Below are 22,459 nucleotides of genomic sequence, written 5' to 3' on the forward strand. Positions count from 1 at the left end.
TTCCCCCAACACTCCAAATAGGCAGCACGCGCGCGTGCGCACGCACACGCAGCCCCGCCCCCTTCACACACATACACACTCACACGACGCCCCGCCCCCTCCACACTGCCTGGCCCACTTAGAAGTGCCACCTTGGCAGAGAAGCAGGGTGGGGCGGGACTTCCGGGGCTGCCCCGCCCACACGCCTGACGCAGCCCAAGCCACGCCCCCTCCCAGGGGTCGGGGCAGGGACACCGGAAGGGGTGGGCCCGCGGGCTAAGACAGTGGTGGCACCCAGTGAGGCCCCGAGCCTGTCATCCTAGCTGCTCGGGAGGCCGAGATCCGAGGATCACAGTTCAAAGCCAGCCCGGGCAGGAAAGTCCAGGAGACCCTTCACCTCCAGCGAACCACCATAAACCGGAAGTGGGGCTGTGGAGGGCGCTCGCCTTGAGTGAAAAAGCTCAGGGGCGGCGCGCAGGCCCCGAGTTCAAACTCCACCCCCCATCAACACGCAAACGAAACAACAAAAGCGAGTTAAAAACCCACTGGCGCCAAGAAGTTCTGGGTGTGCATCTGAGCTTCGCGTTTGCCGAGGTCCCGGGAAGTTGTGTGGCCGCCCCACTCCCTCCGGCCGTGGTTCGGGTGCCATCGTAAGAGACGAAAAGCCCGGCTCCCGCTCCCCTGTGGCCACTCGGGTGCGCGGCCCAGGGTGGGAAGACCCCGTACCGGAGCGTCCGTCAAGCGGAAGCCATGCGGAAGACCCTCGTGGCTCTCCAGGGAGAAGGCCTTGCGCAGGCGCAGCGCGTCCCACGAGGCGCTGGCCTGGGGACGTGCGCGGGAAGGCGCAGGCGCAGAGCGTCCCACGAGACGCTAGCCCTGTGGACGTGCGCGGGAAGGCCCGGCGCAGGCGCAGAGCGTTCCATGAGAAGCTGGCCCCGTGGACGTGCGAAGGAAGGCCCGGCGCAGGCGCAGAGCGTCCCACGAGGCGCTGGCCCCATGGACGTGCGCGGGAAGGCGCAGGCGCAGAGCGTCCCACGAGACGCTAGCCCTGTGGACGTGCGCGGGAAGGCCCGGCGCAGGCGCAGAGCGTCCCACGAGGCGCTGGCCCTATGGACGTGCGCGGGAAGGCCCGGCGCAGAACATCCCAGAGGCGCTGGCCCTGTGGACGTGCGCGGGAAGGCCCGGTGCAGAGCATCCCACGAGACTCTCGCCCCGTGGACGTGCGCGGGAAGGCCCGGCGCAGAACATCCCAGAGGCGCTGGCCCTGTGGACGTGCGCGGGAAGGCCCGGTGCAGAGCATCCCACGAGACTCTCGCCCCGTGGACGTGCGAGGGAAGGCCCGGCGCAGGCGCAGAGCGTCCCACGAGGCGCTGGCCCCGTGGACGTGCGCGGGAAGGCCCGGCGCAGGCGCAGAGCGTCCCACGAGACTCTCGCCCCGTGGACGTGCGCGGGAAGGCCCGGCGCAGAACATCCCAGAGGCGCTGGCCCCGTGGACGTGCGCGGGAAGGCCCGGCGCAGGCGCAGAGCGTCCCACGAGGCGCTGGCCCCGTGGACGTGCGCGGGAAGGCCCGGCGCAGGCGCAGAGCATCCCACGAGACGCTAGCCCTGTGGACGTGCGCGGGAAGGCCCGGCGCAGGGCGGCCCGAGGTCCGGGCTGCCGCCCGGCCGGCACCTGTCACCCACGGCGGCCGCCAGCGCCCTCCCCGCGCTCCGGTTACGTCGCCGGGCGGGGCCGGCCGCACGCCAGGCCCCTGTCGGGCCGCGGTCAGGCCCGCCCGCCGCGTCCCCAGGTCGCGGCGCCATCGCGGGCGGCGGCGGCGGGCGAGCGGGCCGGGCGAGAGCCGCGTGAGTGGGGCGGCGGGCGGGGATGCGCGTGCGGAGGCCCCGGAGGCCGGGGCGGGCCGGGGACGCCGCCCGCCGGGAAGGCGGGACGCCCCGGCGCGGGCCCGGCCCCCCAGCCCCGGCCCCGTCCCCGTCCCGCGGCCGCCCGGGGAGGGCCTGGCCCTGGGAACGGCTCATTTAAATTCAGTCGCGGTTGAAGGTATCCCCGGGCGACCCCCTAACTTTAAAGCCAGGGAAGTAATTGCCCCCCCCCCCCCCGCCCGCGGGGATGCTTGTTACAGCCTTGCGGAGGGGAGGGGAGGGGGAGGGCCGGGCGCGGGGGGGGGGGGGGGTGGAGCCGGGCCGGAGCCGGGCCGGAGCCGGGCGGCCCGGCCCAGCGGGACGCCGAGGCCTCCAGGAGTGACCGAGGCCGGCCCGGGGTCGTTTACCAAACGTGGGGTGGTAATGATTTTGTAACGTTGCAGTCTCCAACTTGCAAGCCACCCCCCAAAGCAAACCCAAAAGGAGAAGTCGCTTTACACATCTGTACTAGAACGCTATATACATAACACGTCGTACACTGCGTATTGCAATGAATGTGTTATAATTAATATGCGTTACTGTGTAATATTAATCGTTGCTGTAATAGAATGCATTCTGACACAATAACATTGTATGTTAACATACACATTAACGTGTCATGTTGATATTACATCAGTATTCCTTAGTTTGCTAGCCAAAGTCTTTAAGTCTGTTAGGCCTTTTTTGTTTTAGCCCTAGACTACAAGTTCAGGACCATCTCCCCTGCTTTTAGGGAGTTTTAAGCAAATTGTTTGGCTGTAAGGGCCTGTCCATGTCATTTCTCTGCTTTTCAGTTTTTTCATTGATAAAAATCATGGCCTTCATGTTAATCAACTCTATCACAATGATAACCCACTCAACCTTCTCGCTGTACGGAACATTGTTGTGGGGAAAAAAATGAACAAATTCAAGAATTTAGTATGTTTTCCCATTATATAGGTCAATGCCAGGGAAATTAAGGAAGAAAGGATATGACCACAGTTTCAAAGCAATTCTCTTTCAAACTGGACAGGAAGTTTTAATTTTTTTTTTTTTTTTTTTTTTACCAGTCCTGGCCTTGGACTCAGGGCCTGAGCACTGTCCCTGGCTTCCTTTTGCTCAAGGTTAACACTCTTATCACTTGAGTCACAGCGTCACTTCCAGCTTTTTCTGTGTATCTGGTGCTGAGGAATAGAACCCAGAGCTTCGTGCGTGCAAGGCAAGCACTCAACTACTAGGCCGCATTCCCAGCCCCAGAAGTTTTAATCTGTGCTTGCTAGTCATTCATTAGTTGGACTGCCTACAGTTTGATGTGTTAAAAATAAAACTCATAGTGTAACTATGTATGACTTTTCTACTTAATCAAATTTATAGATAATATGCAAACAGCCTACAGGGTGGGTTAAGTTTTCAAAAGCTCTGTTTGACTAATATTAAGCAATCTTTTATTTTCAACTTGTTTATATAACATTTAATATATACAAAAAGGCATACGGAAGAATAAAACATGTTTGTCTACCCACCATGCGGATGGGGATAGTAAACATTTTACGGTTGAATCTCTGTCACCTTTTCCCACTTACCTGCCCTTTCTTCTGCACCTCTTGAACTTGGTATTTGTAATTATCTTTCATTTCTTTATATTGCACTACAATTGAATGAGGCCTTAAAGAATAAATAATTTTTAAATTTTACATTTACAGAAAAGTTCCAAGAATAGGACATAATAACCATTAGTCCTATAGTAACCCTTAACAGACTCACTAATTGTTTACTATATGGTCTGGGTTTATTCCATTAGAAAATATAATAATGTTTGCCATTTTAAACATACGTTTATGGTATGCAGCATATATTCATCTTTTTTACAGGTTTGTGACACATGTAGGTTTCATTCATTTTTTTCTGTTGTACTAATATTCTTCTGCACAAGTATACCATAGTCTATTCTATTAATGGCTGAATTCATTTCCAAATTTTTGTTGTTTTAAACAGTACGGCTATAAATTTAAACTAACTTCTGCAAAACATGGAGAACTTTCTAGGATAAGAAGGCATGTGTCAACCATTATTCAGAAAAAAATGTAGCAAACTGTAAAGATAATGTAAAAAAATCAAGCATTATAAAAGCAAAACACTAGTAGTTTAAGGAAATTAAAAACTTTTCCCCACATTAAATTTGTAGGAGTCCATTTTTCAAAACTGTAATGGCCATGGATATAACTGAATTTTGCATTCACAAAGTAATTAGACCTTATTCTTGTGGTTTATATTTATCTTTGCTACTCATTTTTCTTCATTATTGTGGGTACTATTGTTATGAATGCTTCAGTTCTGTCTTCTATAAATTGGAGCAGAGAATAACTTCCCATTGATATCACTGAGAACATTTATACAGTTTTGTTTTGCTAATAAAAGGGGAATGTGCTCTCTGCCCTCATTATGAGAAAAGTTTCTGTCAGCTCTCTTCATTTATGAACCATGTCTGTATCTACAAGTGATTTGTATATGTAACTAAATAATTTTTCTGTTTGAAAAATGTATTACAGGTATGTCCTGCATCAGCTTCACCAAGTAAGTTTTGCTAAGCAAATCACGTATTTTAGAGGAATGACCTTATTCAGTTTTCCCAGCTCTTCTTATATAATCCTCAAGAGAAATCCCAACTAAGAAAACTAGACTTAGTAGGCTGAGAAACTTGATCCTATTACTAGACACTACAGGAAGAATTCAAACCCAGGACCCAGTAATGCAAACCCAGCTCCACATCCCTGCCCCAACCTTTGAACTACACCCATTGTAGTAGTAAATCACATTTGTTGAACACTTCAGTGACAAAGACTAACTTAACTATGTACTGTATTCCCATTGTACAGATGAAGGAACCAAGATTAAAAAGCTTGAATAGTTTTAAGATTATAGCCAGTTAGCAGTCAACTCGGGATTCAAATCCAGAGTTTCTCACTTGAAAAACCCCATCCTCCATATCATCTTCTATGCACTCTTATCTGTGTAAAAGATAATGCTGTGAATATAGTGGCTAATTTAATTTCGCAGGTGTTTTTCAGGATTCCCATCTGTAAATGCACTTAATCCGTTCCAGTTAGAGTAGTTTCCAGGCAGTTGGAAGGAAGGGATACTTAACAAACATGTATGCCCATTTGAAAAAAAAACAAAAAGCAAAGGAACTGTTTAGAATATTTGAAACAGTTGTCTCTGCTTTAAGAAAGTTCTAGTTTTTGTTGTTTTTCAAAGCCAATTGTTGGAGGCAGAGCAGTACATACAGGGACAGTATTTATCCAAGAAATTGTTTTCTACCTGAGAACTAGAAAATCTTTAAAAAAAACAGGACCGCTCACAAAATTCCTCAGCTGCACTTGAGAGAAGAGGATTGGCACCTGGGCAGCATGTTGACATACGCACAGTTTAGAGAGTGGGTTTAGTTATGACATTTGAGCACCAGTTGGCAACCTGCCCATTAGATAAGAATGTGTCTCATCATTTTAAATGACTTGAAAAATCAAGAGTTTTTTGTGACAGTGAAAACAGGTCATGTGAAAATAGGTGAACTCAGGCTTTAATATATAACATCTTTTGGGGAATATAGCCATGTTCATTTGTTTATGTTTTGTTCATGGCTACTTTGTGCTGTAATAGCAAAGCTAAGTAGTTGTGACAGAAACCATCTGGCCTAAAATGCCTAAGTAATTTACTTTCAGGCCCTAGTTTACTGACCCTTACACTGGAGTGAGTAGGTATGTGAAAGGGCAGACTCTGGAGCTAGATGGAATAAGGTTCATTCAGTTCCTTCACCTATAAAAGAAGTTTTGGGCATTTCATCAGAAGAAGCAAACAGAATAGTGACTTAATTCTTTTTTTTTTTATCAAGGAAGATGAAGATAAGAGGTTTCGGGCTGGGGATATAGCCTAGTGGCAAGAGTGCCTGCATCAGATACACGAGGCCCTAGGTTCGATTCCCCAGCACCACGTATACAGAAAACGGCCAGAAGCGGCACTGTGGCTCAAGTGGCGGAGTGCTAGCCTTGAGCGGGAAGAAGCCAGGGACAGTGCTCAGGCCCTGAGTCCCAAGACCCAGGACTGGCCAAAAAAAAAAAAAAGATAAGAGGTTTCTATGCTTTTCTTGCTGACAGGATGATAACAAAATATAAGAATATAACAAGAACATAGTATATAACTAATTACCTTAGGCAACCTTTCTCAATATTTCTGCATATAGCACTTACACAGAAGTAAGGATTCTTCGATTATGAGCTGAGAATGTTTCTTAGTAGTAGAGGACTTGCATGGAGCCCTGGGTTCGATTCCTCAGTACCAAATAAACAGAAAAAAAAAGCTAGAAGTGGTGCTGTGGCTAAAGTGGTAGAGCACTAACTAGCCTTGAGCACAGAGAGGCTCAGGGACAGTGCCCAGGCCCAGAGTTCAAGCCCCAAGACTGGCAAAAAAAAAAAAAGATTCTTGATTATATACTACAGTAATCCTAATTCAAACTAGCTCAAAACGAAAAGATGTAGCTACAAAGCCTGTTTGAAATTCCATTGCTGTGGATAGTCTGCACTTTTCTCTAGACCTGTTCTGTCCTCCTAGGACCTTGTCTTCAGCAGTGCCCACCCTCTCATCTCCATCACACATGGCATCCCAGTCATTGAGCCAGACACCTGAGCCAGCCATGAGGGGATGGGCGGAGCCATCTCCTCCCGGACGCACCTACATCACCCATAGAAAGCTGAGTAGATTACCTAGAGCATGTTAAGAAAGAAAATAAGTACACAGTTAACTAATTATTTCAATCTAACATCTTGAAACTACTTTTTTCTGTGCTTTATTTTAATAGCCCTTTTTGCCAAAATGTCTCTCAAAAGCAGTTTGGTTTCTATCTTAAAGATATAAAGTTAGAGGGTTGTGGTCAATACATTTAGGTCCTCGGCATCTTAGTTCTCCTAACACTGCCAAGATCAGCACTCTGGGAAGTGATTGTGAAATGTCTGCTGTGTATTATTAGATCTAGTGGATCCTACAGGGGAGCTGCATTTGGTTTTCTGGGCTTGTGACCTTTGGTACTTTTTGAGGAATTCTTAAAACAAATGGAATAATAAACATTTTTAAAATATTTATTTCCTTATAAGGTCTATTTTCTGGGGATATAACCTTAAGCTTTGCTGAAACACGACTGAGCCAGGGTAGGTTTGGTTGCGATTTGAAATACACAGCATCTTAGATTGACTAGTGATTCTAATTTCACAAACTTCAGCACATGTTTCTTAGATCTTACAGTTACTATTCTACAGTTAGACATTTCTATCATGCATAACACTGGTTAGTTCAACACACAAACACAACTATCCTTTCCCATGATACTTCTAATTCTTTTTTTCAGGGTTTCAGAAAGTGAGACGTTTTCTACCTTGTGTAACTGACAATTTTTGAGTTTTTGTTCTTGCAATGATTGCCTCTCCTTTCTTAGCTCGAGGTACTAACTCTCCTGCCATTGATACTTATTCTTACTACAAGCGGCTCTACAGCCAAGTAAGAACAAGAAAGGGCGGCAGAGCCTGGAGACCCTCCTCTCACAAGAGAGTTTCTGACTCTGGGAACGGCCTTTAAATCAAAGCAGCTAATTAACTTCCTTGAAACCCCCGTTTCCACTGCCCCAGGGAAGGCAACCATGACTCCACTAGCTTAAAGGCGCTTTTAATTAGACAAGTGCTTTGGAAAGCCAGATGTAATTCAGTCCCTGCCACTATGAAACAGAGAACAAAATAGAGCTGAGCAAGGAGAGCGAGAAACAGGAAGGCATCTATGTAGTAGCTTAAGTATAGGATGATCAAGTTTCATAGATCATGAATCTCTCAGGTCAGCAGACATTTTGCTTGTGTTTTCCAACACTGAATAAAAGATCTGTTTATCTGCTAGTTTGAATTATTTGCCCCATACCAAAGCCTGAGTGCAGTTTTAGTGGACTCTTTGGGCCATCTCACTTCAGGGATTGGATGGGCTCCCAGTCCTGCTTGTTGGCCATTTGGGTGTATATTCTGGAGGCAGTGGCTTCTAACCGTGGGAGTAATACAACACCTTAAAATACTGATGTCCTTGAGTGCTCTGCTGCCAGTCAGCCATGTCCAGTAACTAGACATGGAACTGTAAAACGTGTTCATCTTACGACTTTTCTTCTTTGTTCACATTGAGAGAAAAGATGAAATTTCCAATATCTGCTACTAGGTGGTGTGTGGGTGGTGGCAGATAGGGCAGGGGACCCCACCTCTGCAGACCCGAAAAGCAGTTAATAATTGCAGTTTACATATCAAAGTCATTTTCAGATTTAAAAAAAAATAGTTGTCTTAAACTGTTCTGCTTGGAATGAATACTTAATAAATACTTCATAGTACTAATGCTGCAAATTTCAATTATGGGACAAGTTTTCTTAGAAAAACTGCTTTTTCTCACCCTCAGGACTGTTTCATGACATCTGTTTATTTGTGAGTAATCAGAAATGCAAATAGCTCTTCAGGAATCAAGCTAAACTTAAAGAAGACTGGCTTAGAAATTGGAGAGTATCATGGAGTACAAGATTGAGGGAAAAGAAAACTACCAACATGGCTTGAATTTACTGAATAGAATTAAGAACATGAGAGAATTTGCAGAAATGATTGACGTGATACTCATAGCAGAAGGGGAGAAATTTCCTTGCCACAGACTGGTTCTGGCTGCATTTAGTCCCTATTTCAAAGCTATGTTCACCTGCGGACTACTTGAATGCACTCAGAGGGAAGTCCTACTCCATGACATCACAGCAGAAAGCGTGTCGGTGATACTAAATTACATGTACAGTGCAGCTTTAGAGATCAATAACACCAATGTGCAGACTGTTGCTATGGCTGCCTATTTTATGCAGATGGAAGAAGTATTTAGTGTATGCCAAAAATATATGATGGACCACATGGATGCTTCCAACTGTGTAGGAATCCATTACTTCGCAAATCAGATCGGAGCTGAAGATTTATCTGACCAGTCAAAGAAGTACTTATATCAGCACTTTGCTGAGGTGAGCTTACATGAAGAAATACTAGACATTGAAGTACACCAGCTCCTGACACTTATTAAATCGGATGATCTAAATGTATCCAGGGAGGAAAACATTCTGGACTTGGTTCTGAGATGGGTAAATCATAACCAAGAATTGCGCACAGAGCATCTTGTTGAACTCTTGAAGCAAGTCAGGCTAGAACTTGTAAATCCTTGTTTCTTAAGACAGGCCCTAAAAAGGAACACAGTGCTTCTATGTGACGCAGGCTGCATTGACATCATTCAAAACGCATTCAAAGCCATCAAGACACCCCAGCAGCACTCCGCGAATCTTCGCTATGGCATGGAAACCACCAGTCTCCTGCTTTGCATTGGCAATAACTCTTCAGGAATCAGGTCACGACACAGGAACTATGGGGATGCCAGTTTCTGTTATGACCCTGTGTCACACAAGACCTATTTTATCTCTTCCCCCAAGTATGCGGATGGGTTAGGAATGGTGTGCACTGGTGTTGTCATGGAAAATAACACTGTTGTTGTGGCTGGTGAAGCCAGTGCCTCCAGGCTTTCTAGACAAAAGAACAAGAATGTGGAAATCTATAGGTTTGTATCAGCAATTTTTTAAATCCTGTTTTGACACTAGCAACAGTAGAAGAAAACAATGCTGAGAGGGTGGTCACAATTTAAATGACACATAATGAAAGCTACCCTGAAGGTTCTCATAAGGGTATAAACATAATATAGCATTTGTGATGAAGTAATCCACATTTTCAAATTATTGTATTCTTCCTTTAATTTTTTGGCAGTCCTGAGGTTTGAACTTAGGGTCCCCTTGCTTGGTAGGCACTAAGCAGCCACTCCAACCCTTTTTGTTTTCATTATTTTTTTAATGTTGTCTTGTGTTTTTGCTCACAATTCTCCTGCCTATACCTCCCATGTAGCTGATAATACAGATGTATACCTCTGCGTGCTTAGTTTTTTGTAATGGTCACTGTAATACCTTGAACTTGATCCTCCTGCCTCGGCCTCCTCGGCACTAAGATTACAGACCTGCACCACCAGACCCAGCTACATCCATTTTTATTAGTAAGTTTTATAGGTTTGTTTTTTTTTCTGGGCATTTTCTTTTCCCATTTTAATTCTTAGTATTATTACAAAAGTTAAATATCAACTCATCCAGAAAACATGTATTTCTCAATCTTGGTGGGATATATTTCAATCCAGCCCTGATTTCTTAAACTTTGCCACAGAAAACCAAAACCCATTTTTTCAGAACTAGTTATATATTCATTCCACTAACTTGCCTCAGTAGCCCCATACAGATACTCGGTCTTTCTCTTCAAACCCGTACCGTTAAAATGAGTAGTGAAAATAATTCCTGTGATTCTAGGGACTTGTCTTCCTGACTTAAAAGTATGTAAAAGATAGCCATTGTAAAGCTTGCTAAGCCTCAGCAGTCAGCCCTGAGAAGCAAGTTTGTGTGTTCAAGGGAAAGCTCACCCCCTCCAGCTTCCCTGGCAAGCCTGAAGCCAACTGCCCTTTCCGAGGAATGTGAGGGTCAGAACAAGTGACCCAACACTTGTTATAGGATTATCTGTCAGATGTTACTCTAAAACTGAACTCAGTACAAGACATATAAGTCCTACAGCTGGGAATGTGGCTTTGTGGTAGAGTGCTTACCTAGCATGCATGAAGCCCTGGGTTCGATTCCTCAGCACCACATACACAGAAAAAGCCAGAAGTGGTGCTGTGGCTCAAGTGGTAGAGTGCTAGCCTTGAGCTAAAGAAGCTCAAGGACAGTGACCAGACCTCAAGTTTAAGCCCCAGGACTCGCAACAAAACAAAAACACATGTCTTTCATTCTTGTTCATGTTCCAAATAGCCCCCTTTTTGTGGTATTTTCCTGTTATTTTGTGGTTTTATTTTTAATTCCAGGCATATTTTCTAGATTTCAGGAGACATTTAGTCCACATATTGTAGACTATCAAGTCAGGAAAAAAGTTGTGACCAGGAAGGCATGCTGGCCCACTTGTGTAATAATAGCCTTTGGGAGGGGAAAGAGGTACATCACAAGTCCAGGGCTAGCCTGAACCACACAGGGAAACCTTGTCTGAACAAAAAGATTACACTTCCCATAATGAGACAGCATGTTTAAGTATATCCATAAGCCTGAACGTTCAGGGACTGTGGCATACCCACACCTCCCATCATCAGTGTGATTTGGACTCCAGGAGGTGTCAGAAGGCCCTCTGAGTACCCAGGAGTACTTTCTCCCAAGACTCTTCCCTCACCAGTATAACTATTCATGAAAGAAATGGCCAAAATTAACATGCACAGATTAAAATAGATGTTCAATGCCCAACAGACATCTACAGATGAATTTTTATACAGTTTTCATGACCCAATTTTAAGCCAGTTGAAACTGCAACAATGCTTAAAGTTTTCTGTCTCCTTTAGCTTACCCAGTTAGGAATCCTAAACTGGAATATTTTTAGATCTTCTGCCCTTAAACCATGATTTTTTAAATTTGGTTTTAAAGTAATACTTTATTTCCATGGAATGAGACAGTTTTGTATTGTTACCTCTTTCTCACTGATTCTTTCAGAGTAAAATAACAGATTTGTTGAAAGACTTTCCAATTTTTGATTTTCTTGAGAATTATGAAATAGCGACAAGTCTTAGACAATATATAATTTTATGTGTATTATTTTTCCTAAAAAATGCTTAAAGTAGATGTCATTAATCATCTTCAACATTTTATATTTTGTTCACTAGTCCCTAAAAATATGTAGTGAGTCAACACTGCTATCTTAGGTTAAATGCCTCTGCCCTTGAATTAGAAAGACAGATCTCATTGTTTTTAGTTGGAAAAGAATCCTAAGTATGTTTCTTGGGTGAGTTGTTTTCACAGTAATGCTAATCCTGGCTTCTTTCTCTCTTAACCTGCAGGTATCATGATAGAGGAAACCAGTTTTGGGAAAAGCTGTGCACAACTGAATTTCGGGAGCTGTATGCTCTGGGCAGTATTCAGAATGACCTCTACGTGGTCGGAGGGCAGATGAAGGTGAAAAGCCAGTACCTTATTACAAACTGCGTTGATAAGTACTCCGTGGACCGGGACACCTGGAAAAGAGTATCTCCCCTGCCCTTCCCGCTGGCGTGCCATGCGGCCGTGACGGTGAAGGACAAGCTTTACGTGATTGGAGGCTGGACCCCCCAGGTTAAGAGCCTTCCCCCCTACCTCAGTGGCATGTCTGTGCGGGGTCTGACTGCTGGGAAACGTGGTTGTTGACTATTAACAGTGTGATTTACGTTTTGCAAAATGCCTTCTACCTCCTAAAATCCGAGCGTAAAGTTTCCTGGGGCTTGGACTCAGGGCCTGAGCACTGTCCCTGGCTTCTTCCCGCTCAAGGCTAGCACTCTGCCCCCTGAGCCACAGCGCCGCTTCTGGCCGTTTTCTGTCTATGTGGTGCTGGGGAATCGAACCTAGGGCCTCGTGTATCCGAGGCAGGCACTCTTGCCACTAGGCTATATCCCCAGCCCCGAGGTAAAGTTTTAAGTGTCAAAGCCTTTTAGGAGAATGGATTCTGCAGTGTGCTCTTGATGCAGGAGTTGGCTCGGGGTTGGTGCTCTGGCCTCCATAACCCTTGCCGCCTTGCTCCCTGGGACAGGGGTCTGTGCGGAGGGGAGGGCGGCAGCCGCCCAGGCCCGCCTGCCCACCGCGGGATGGCGGGCAGGGCAGGGCAGGCCTCGGCCGTCCTAAGACGGCCTGCAGAGGGGAAGGCGGAACGTGGGTTCCGTGGGGGCCGAGCACGGCCTTTCCAGGAAAGCAGGTGTTCCTTATCAACACTCGATTGTTTTCTGGGCATCGACAGAGGGAAAATCCAGAATATCCTTTATCTGGAGGTCAAATTGTAATGACCTGGGGGGGGGGGGTCCGAGCAGCCCCGCCCCCCACTGCGGGGCGGCTAGGGGATAAAAGGGCGAGACTTCCAGGAAAAGAGGGGAGAAGAGGCGCCTCGTGGAGCTGAGCGGTGCCCGGGGAGCCCGGGCCTGTGGTGTGGAAACGCCCGAGCCCCGGGCCTGCGTAGCGGAGAGCCCCGAAACCCCGGGCCTGGGGACAGCAGAGGCCCAAGTCTGGACGAGCAGTGGAGGGAGGCCCGAGTTCGTGCCTGCAGAGAATGATGGCTGGAGCGGCCTCGCTCTGGGCCGGCAGGGGGGAGAGGCCTGCAGAGCCGAGGCCTGCCGAGAGCCAGAGGCCGAGGAGAGCGGACAGAGAGCTGAGCTGAGCCGGGCCTAGGGGGGAGTCCAGAGCCTTGTGTCTGTTGGAGGAGCAGAGCAGAGCCTGAGGCCTATGGGGATGTCCGGAGCCTGAGGCCTGTGGAGGAGCTTGGAGCCTGAGGCCTATGGGGATGTCCGGAGCCTGAGGCCTGTGGAGGAGCTTGGAGCCTGAGGCCTATGGGGATGTCCGGAGCCTGAGGCCTGTGGGAAATTCCAGAGTCTGAGGTCTGTGGAGGAGCCCGGAGCCTGAGGCTTATGGAGGGGCCTGGAGCCTGAGGCCTGCAAAGGAATCCAGAGCCTGGGGCCTGTGAAAGAGCCCAGAGCTTGAGGCCTGTGAAGGAGCCTGAGGCCTGTGGGGAGTCCGGAGCCTGGTACTTGTTGAAGGAGCGGAGACAGAGCCCAGCAGAGTGGAGCCAAGGCCCACGGAGAGCGGAGGCCCACAGAGAGCCATGTGGAAAGTGGAGGTCCTCGGAGCGGGGATAGGCCTATGGAGAACAGAGGCCTGTGGAAAGGAAGAAAGGAAAGAAACTCGCCCTCTGGAGGCTGCAACTGCTCTTAGCTCTGGGGTAGTCTGGGGCAAGGCAGTTGCAAACTGACTAATAAAACTCATTTATCACCTTTAACAGTGCTCGGTGGATTTTCTCGCTCCCTGGCATACAACAAAATGAAGTGATGGCAAGCCGAACTTGAGGAGTCCACAGTGTGGCCACAGTGACCACCACACCCATGCTTTGGGCTCCTCCCGGGGCCCGGGGCATGCAGTCATCTGTCCAGCCTGGCCTCCTCTTGTCTCACAGAAATGAATCTTACTAGCTCACTGGCCATCCCCCTGATAAAAAGTAAATTCATTTTTGCCTAGTATTACTTATTTCTCCAGAATTGCTTCATGAGTCAACTCATACTTTTGCATCCATTTCATAAGCTTGATTCCTGCTGCTTACAAGCATTTCATAACTTTTCAAAGCCTAAGCCTCATACTTTATTTTTTATTTATACATATTTTGTGACAACGTTATTTGTGTTTTAGATCCAAAAACAGTACAGAGTTCATCACAGTAGCTAACGTCTGATGTATTATTTGTAGTTAAAGTTTTTTTAAAACTTGTTCACTTACACGGTGAATTTGCATGAAAGAACTCCAAAAAAAAACCCCAAACTGACAAGGTTTCTGTCTTACTGGAGATTAAATACTTAGAAGGAAAATTAAGACAAAAAAGTAAATATTTACTAAATTGGTAGTCTCTGAACAGACAACATGATTATGTATTGTGTAACAAAGGCTTTTTGCTAATCTGAGCATATTTACATAGTTATAATACATTATAATAGATTTTTATTATAATTGCAAGATAAGTGGCCTATCAGTACACCATGGTGATCATAATTCTTGGTCTTGTTAAAGTGTGTATGATTTTCATAAGTATGGTTGCTATTTCTTTGTTGAGTATTTGGATCTAAAAAATGGACAGAAATCCTTAGCTTAAAGTCATAAAAGTTTCATGTACATTGTATATAAAAAAGTATTTCACCTGAAGTTTACAAGTAGAAGCCATTTACATTTGTGTCAATAATTATTTGACTTTTACTATCTATAGTCATTAAAAATATGTAAGTGGGTATATAAAAATACACTTAAATAATTTGTATAAATCTATATTCCTTGAAAATTGAATTCAGACCATCCACATATAGGTCATAATTGTGATGTAAAAATTCTAAAACACTAAACTGTTTTTGAAACTTCTTTGGTTTTTTTTTTTGGCCAGTCCTGGGGCTTGGACTCAGGGCCTGAGCACTGTCCCTGGCTTCTTTTTGCTCAAGGCTAGCACTCTACCACTTGAGCCACAGCGCCACTTCTGGCCATTTTCTCTATATGTGGTGCTGGGGAATCGAACCCAGGGCCTCATGTATACGAGGCAAGCACTCTTGCCACTAGGCCATATCCCCAGCCCCTGTTTAAGAAACTTACAGATTATAAAAATATGACTTACTAAATTTATTTTTTCACAAATATTTTTTTAGAATCCACAACTATAAGGTTTGGTAACATAGAATTGTACTTTAAAGAGTACAGAAGACCTTGGTTTCATTTTTAAGGTTTTCCAATTGTTTCATTAAAAGAAAAAACTGGGCTGGGAATATGGCCTCGTGTTAGAGTGCTTCCCTCGTATACATGAAGCCCTGGGTTGCATTTCCCCTCACCACATATATAGAAAACGGCCAGAAGTGGTGCTGTGGCTCAAGTGGCAGAGTGCTAGCCTTGAGCAAAAAGAAGCCAGGGACAGTGCTCAGGCCCTGAGTTCAAGGCCCAGGACTGGCCAAAAATAAATAAATAGAAAAGAAAAAACTTAGTATTTTGCTGCTAAAATCGCTGATTGCAGCCTGTAACCCAGCACATTAGCCCCAGTGCTACAGAATATAAATTCCCCTGATGTTGACTGTGTATTTGTAATTCCAACGCCTGGGATTGGTATGATTTTGAGTGTGAGCCATACAGTTAACCTCTACTTATCTCCTCCACTGTCTGCTCTGATTAATCACAGCCATTACTCAGAAAGATCGCTAAATGATACATTGTTCCACTGGCTGTCATATTTCACACAGATGGATCTTCCAGAGGAAGAGCCTGATATATTAAGCAACAAGCTGTTGCGATATGACCCCAGCCAGGATCAATGGCAAGAGCTGGCACCCATGCAGTACTCCAAGTACCGGTTCAGCGCAGCCGTGGCCAGCGGCGAGATCTACGTTCTGGGTAAGAAGCAACTCACTGTTACTGTGATCCTCAAATCTCAGCCTCCTGAGTAGCTAGGATTACAGGTTTGAGCCATCAGCACCCAGTGCTAATAGTTTCTTTTCTTTTTTCTACAACACTGTCAAATGAGACTAAATAGAAGTCCATTGACTTTAAGAGCAAAACTTTTATGGCATTTTTGAGTGTCTTGGAATGACACTGATGGCATCTTTTAAATATTGCCAAGGGGTATTCTCTGAAATGGGAATAAGCCTTCAATTGCCTTTAGTCAGTGAAATGTGGGGTTTTGAACCACTATGTGCCATTAGATGAAAGGGCAGCAATAAGAAGGCTGTGCCACAGATTCTGCCAGGCTTCCCGCTGTGCTCGCCCATGGAATCCTGTGGGGATGCTCCCACTGGTGTTCATCTGAACGCATTTTCCTTATCTCTTGCTCATGTGCAGGGATCGGTGAAGGAATTGAGCTCAGCTCCACTAAAAGGGGTAAAAATTCCAGCCATCCCCTGTAGTTCTACCATCCTTCTTATTCCTGGTTTTATTAAGGCTATTGCTCCTCTAAGTTGCATTCCCTCTGCCTGATTTCATCCTCCCCTGCCCATCCCCTCTTTCTCCCCCACACTGCCCCTCCTCTGTCCTGCCCCTCCCTTCCTCCCCTGCCCTGCCCCTCCCTTCCTCATCCAGTCCTCTCACTGCCTTGCCCCTCTCCTAAGTTTTGGAAACCCTGTGTACCTGAGGCTGATTGGATCCCTAAAACGGTTAACTGTGCCAGTTCTGTATTTTCTCCCATATGTACTGTGGATAACTGATGATAATTATGGGGGGGGGGGAACACTAGGAAAATCCATGGAATGTGAGTTGAAAGCAAACCAAGCATCTGAATAGACATAGTTTGGTTTGTTGTTGTTGTTTAAAAAGGAAGAGGCCTTTATCTCTAGGCTGTTTGCACATCATGAAGCAAATAATTCATGTACTCAATATATCAATAATGGTTTTATTTAAGAACAAGAACATTGTGCAACATAATTTATGACTACTTCATTTGTGAGACTCACTTACAGTTAACTTTTTCCTTTGAGTAACTATTCCTTACTTAGTTAAAATCGCATGCTGTGTCATGGAGTGAGAAGACACAGTACCTAAGTTGTGATAGATTGCTTAGGCTAGGTAAGTTGCTGAGAACATTGAAGTTGGAACAACCCAAAAGTGAAAATGATGTCTAAATTGAACCAGAATGAGGCCTCCCAAAATGTGGAGCCACAGGCCAGGCTAAATGTGAGATGAAAATGATAATACATTCCTTGGTAATTTGCATGGGCAAAGACATCTTTGAGACATTTGGAAGCCAATACTTCAGGGCATGGAGTTCTAAATGGACTGTATTCAAGTAGGTGAACCAGAAAACAAGAATAGGCTTCCGGAAAGAAGGTTAGGGAGAGGAGGGAAGAGTAAGCAGGGGGAGTAGCATAAGGATTGGGCTAGAGAGGGTGCGGATGTGAAGACAGAAGAGGAGCAGATCCACCCACGGGGGGCAGTTGTGACAGACAGTGGTACAGGAAAACGGGGGGCCCAGTTAGGAAGACATGAGATAAACTAAGAAAATGATCATGGAGAGGGAGAAGCCGTACAGAAGCAGCATAATTTAAGGATGTTGGTGAAGCGATGATATAAAGAACAAAGCAAGTGAGGTGAAACTGGAGAAGTAGACAGATGCAGTCCCTGCGCCTCCAGCCACATGGCTGCACCCCAGCCGTGCAGGCGGGCCCCCTCTGTACCCAGCTGCCTCCTCGGCGGAGCGGGCCACGCGCCCTCAGTCCTCGCGAGGGTCGCTGGCTCCCCAGTCAGGATGGAGCGCTGGTCCTCGACAGCGTCACCAGTCTAGGCCCTTGTGACATTCCCTCAGACTGTCTTCTTCACGGGTCTCTCCTCAGAGCCCGTCTGGGGCCCTGCTTTCTGTAGAAGGTGCGTGGTAAATATTTGCTCTGTCCTGCCATCACATAAAATACCACCCAAAACAATTAGTACTACAGGTCTGGCGTTGAATTTTTTTAATAGGGGATTTATATTTTTCTGTCAAGGGAGACAGCTAATGTCCCAAATCTTTAATGTTGTTCCTCCAGGAAACCATTTTGTGCCCCATTGCTTTGCTGCAAACATTACAGAATTGTCTGAGTCTGACTCAGCTTGAATGCCATTAAAGAGTAATGAAGGGAAAAGTTACATAAAAGGTTATTATGGTAAATGCACTTCAAAGATCACTCTAATGGTGAATTATTTTACAAGGGTGAGAAGGCCAGGTTTCACTGTGACAGGATATTGCCTTTTCCTTCAGATAGAAGTTTTTTTACAACCTGGGGTCTCTGGAATTACCTAGGTTGCATATTAAAATGGCCTATTTCCAGCCTCACCCTTGGCAAACTGTGAGACAGTCAGCCTGAAGTGGGGCCTGAGACTCAGAACTGTAGGGAACACCCAGGCAATTCTGGCGTGAATGATCACAGGACTGAACTCTGGGGACACAGACATTAGGAGGGAGTGCCAGGGTGATTCCCTCATCAAGGGAGGTATGCGCAGGATTTTTACCAAACCTGTGTTACATAAGCAGTTCCCAGGCTAGCTTTTAGAGAAGGTGTAGCTATGGGTGTGTAGTGTTTCTTCTAAACAGCATGCATACCCCAGTATTTCAAGAACTTGAGTAATGTTACTTGGTCTACATGCCATCTGACCAGAGTCGGCAACTTCCATGAACTCTGGCCGACTACTGAGAAACAGCACAGAACAAGCATTGTCGTCTGAGTGCCAAATGCATGGTGGCCCCTCCGTCCATTCGTGAGGGAGAATATAAAAGTGATACTTCAGAATGCGTAGATGACAAACATGAGTCGTCTCCTCTCCTCTGCTAGTGCTCTGGTCCTGTCACCCTGAGACTTTATGAAACTGCTACTATCCTTGCACTTGATACCTCCGGAGGCTTCAAAGAGTCCAGCTGGGGGGCTGAGGAGATGGCCTAGTGGCAAGAGTGCTTGCCTTATATACATGAGGCCCTGGGTTCAATTCCCCAGCACCACATATACAGAAAATGGCCAGAAGTGGCGCTATGGCTCAAGTGGCAGAGTGCTAGCCTTGAGCGGGAAGAAGCCAGGGACAGTGCTCAGGCCCTGAGTCCAAGGCCCAGGACTGGCCAAAAAAAAAAAAAAAAAGAGTCCAGCTGGCCAGCTTCCTGGAGCAGCTAGTGGGGACAGGGGAGCATGAGCTACGATCACTCTCCAGAGGCCCACATGCCTTATTGTGGTGCGAGACCACGTGCCACGAGAGCCCCCCACGGCCTGGCTCCCCAAGGCTGGCTTGGCAGTTGCACGACCTTGGGAGCTTATCAGAACCATCACAAAATCCCCCTCCTGTTTCAGATCAAGCCCAGAGCAGAGTAGAATGAGCTTTCCACCTTGAGGACCCAGGAGCCAGCACCCTTGTTCCCACACCGCCCCCCGCCCCCCAGCCCTCAGCCAGCTCCCTGCCCTCTCAGAGGAGAGGCTGAACCCCACACCCCTCAGGAAGCTCAGCTCCATCAGCCAAACACAAGAGCAGGAAGTCTTCATCAGCGTAGAAATGAAATGGAGGGAAAAGAGACATAGGTCTATAATTTCCTACTCCCCATACAAAAAAATTATCCAGGTATATATTTTACATTTGAGGTCCATTTGGGTATGATTTATAAAGATAACTTGTATTCATTTGCCTGCTTTTGAATAAAGGAGAGTCATGCTCAGATACACTGCTGGCATATAAATTAAAGATATGACAGTACCTCATTGAAATTCTGCAGATGTGCTGATCCTACCCTAGGATTTCTCTCATCAAAAGGTTTTACTTGTGGTGCCAGTACTGACTTATTAATAAAGATCATGCCTTTGCTTATTTATCTAATCAAGATTCACCTTCAGTTTAAGCTCGTGAATTCTGCTGGTGTGGTGTGTACTGGCGGTGGAATTACACCTGAGTGAGCCAGAGGCTGTGTCCAGCCTTTCACACCAGGACACCGAAGGACCCCCAGGAAGCCACGCCACCTTTAAGCCGAGCGTGGGAGCTGTGGGTCGGTCGAGGAGAAAGGGCACACGTTCCAAAGGCTGACTTTGTTGAGTAAATGCTGGACATTAAGAGCACTTGCTAACAGGGCTGAAAATGACAAGCATTCTCTTTCAAAAAACTAAATCACAAGGCTAGTGCCCATTGTTCTCTAGGCACCGAGTTGGGCAGCTTTTCCAAGGGCGTCTGAGGCTTAGGCCTTGCGTGGGGAACGCCGGTGCCGCGTGGCTGGGCCTGGCTCCCAGTGAGCCGCACCTAACTTTTTGCTTCACTTACTGGTTCTAAAGTAACTGTCGTGCAAGCCAGTCCCGTGGCATCTCCCCTGGACCACACAGAAAGAGACGGCCTCGTTCCTCTTACCTTGTGGTCCGTGGCTGTGTCCAGAACTGCATCACGGTTACAATCCTCTTCTCCACTGCTTCTTGCCCCGAAGCAGGGACCTCTACGGAGCCTGTCATTCCCACTGTGCCATGTTGAAAGTAGACATGCCCGCCGGCTGTGCAGGGTGCGGAGGCCAGGGTGCCTCTTCAGCGGTGCGGCAGCTCAGACACGGCACTGCAATAGAGCTCCCACGTCTGGAGCCTCAGACAGAAAACAGGTCAAACTCCACCAGAAATCAGGAAAAATGACTTTCCTCCAAGATCCTCTGATTCCTGGCTTGAGCCTCAGCCATGGTGAGACTAAGCCGTCCCATCACAGTCGCCCGGGCTCACTGGGTACTGTGTGCCGGTGCCTTAAAAAGTGGGCTTGTGGGCTGGGGATATGGCCTAGTGGCAAGAGTGCTCGCCTCGTATACATGAGGCCCTGGGTTCAATTCCCCAGCACCACATATACAGAAAACGGCCAGAAGCGGTGCTGTGGCTCAGGTGGCAGAGTGCTAGCCTTGAGCAAAAAAGAAGCCAGGGACAGTGCTCAGGCCCTGAGTCCAAGGCCCAGGACTGGCCAAAAAAACCCCAAAAATTTAAAATTAAAAAGTGGGCTTGTGCTTAATGGGCTTCCAGTGTGCCCGCTTAGATGGACAGGAAAGGCAGGTGAGGTTGAATTTCCCATTCACTCCAGGCCCACCGTGTGCCAGGCACTCTGCTGGGACTGGGGATGAACGAAAGGGAAAGGAGACGATGAAAACGCTATCTAACTAATGCATCTAGCGGGGAGAACTAAACAGCCGTGAGAGGAGGCAGGGCAGAGTGATTTCCCAGTGAGTGGTAGATGGCAAAAGCTTGAGGCCAAAGCATTGCTTGGCTTTGGTTTCCATGTTGCTATGACCAACGCCCGGCCAGTACCTGTCCCCACCCCCCTTGCCTGTGCCGTGGGGGAAGGGGAGAGCGGAGCAGGCGCTGTACAGCCCTTTCACTGGGCATTGCCGAACAGGCTGCTACGGGGGCTGAGGAGCACTGCAGGCTCGGGAGTGTCTTGTACCTGGGAGTCCCCTGGAGGCAAGGAAGGAGGACCTGGGTGTGAAGGCCTGGGGCCTGCTCTGTGAAGTCCTAAGCAACTCTTCTCCTGGAGAGTTACGCTTAAAGTTGCAAGTCTGGGAATATGATTTCTTGTTACCACTGCTAGACTTCTGAATCATATTTGCTTTTCTTAAGATACCTGCCCTGATGCTCTTTATTCTGCTTGTTTGAATACATGGCCCCTTTCCTCACTAATATCTAGAGCACAGGATAAAGGCCTGGTTAATATTTCCAAACTCAGCCTCACTTGGCACATTACCTTGCCTATAGCGGCGGCTTATGAATATCTGTTGAATGAACTGCATTTCCAAAGTGAAGAACGCACGAGGCATTTGCGTGTAGGGTCCCCCGTAACACCAAATCTGAGATTTACCAAAGAACCACGCCTTCCTGACCGCAAAATGTTGATGCAACCACAGAAGAAAAGAGAGACTCGCCTGGAGCGATGCAGGATGGGGAAGACTGGCTCCGTCGATGAGGTGAGGCAGATGCCCCGTCAGCTAACCCTCACGTCCAAACCTGCCATTCTTCTCATAAAAGGGACACTCATAGCCGGGCCCCAGTGGCTCACGTTTCCAATTCTATCTACTCGGGAGACTGAGACCTGAGGATCGTGGTTCAAAGCCAGCCCAGGCAGAAAAGTGTCTGTGAGACTCTTATCTCCAGTTAACCACTCAAAAACCAGAAGTGGTACTCTGGCCCAAGTGGTAGCGCACTAACTTTGAGCACAACGAGGCTCAGAGACAGTGCCCAGGCCCAGAGTTCAAGCCTCACAACCAACAATAAATAAATAAAAGAGAGACTAGTGTGCACCAGCCTTGGATATTGCAAAATCTAAGTGGAATCAGTCTCGTGCACAAGGATTCACGGATTGTGAATAACGGCACTGAACTCGGCCGTGGGTCACACAGAAGGCGTGACACTATCTGATAAGCAGATGAGGGAGAGCACCGTCACGGTCCATCAACTATGGTAAGAGCCATGC

At 47.1% G+C, this 22,459-nt stretch overlaps 1 protein-coding gene across 4 annotated transcripts in view; it reads left to right on the top strand.

Annotated features, from left to right (window-relative positions):
• Nucleotides 1-1,763: 1,763 nt before the first annotated feature.
• Kbtbd12 (kelch repeat and BTB domain containing 12) overlaps nucleotides 1,764-22,459 on the top strand; it is a 31,152-nt gene continuing 10,456 nt past the window's right edge. Inside the window, exons 1-4 of one of the 4 annotated variants that reach the window (XM_048356357.1) lie at nucleotides 1,764-1,824; nucleotides 8,329-9,504; nucleotides 11,851-12,121; nucleotides 15,787-15,937. In XM_048356357.1, coding sequence (XP_048212314.1) covers nucleotides 8,435-9,504; nucleotides 11,851-12,121; nucleotides 15,787-15,937 — 1,492 coding nt within the window. In that variant the 5' untranslated portion in view covers nucleotides 1,764-1,824; nucleotides 8,329-8,434. Of the gene's footprint in view, nucleotides 1,825-8,242; nucleotides 9,505-11,850; nucleotides 12,122-15,786; nucleotides 15,938-22,459 lie in introns of those variants that run through there. The other 3 variants (XM_048356359.1, XM_048356356.1, XM_048356358.1) reach the window with 3 other exon arrangements.

This window comes from Perognathus longimembris, chromosome 10 (assembly GCF_023159225.1).
Source record: "Perognathus longimembris pacificus isolate PPM17 chromosome 10, ASM2315922v1, whole genome shotgun sequence".
NCBI classification, from domain to species: Eukaryota; Metazoa; Chordata; class Mammalia; order Rodentia; family Heteromyidae; genus Perognathus; species Perognathus longimembris.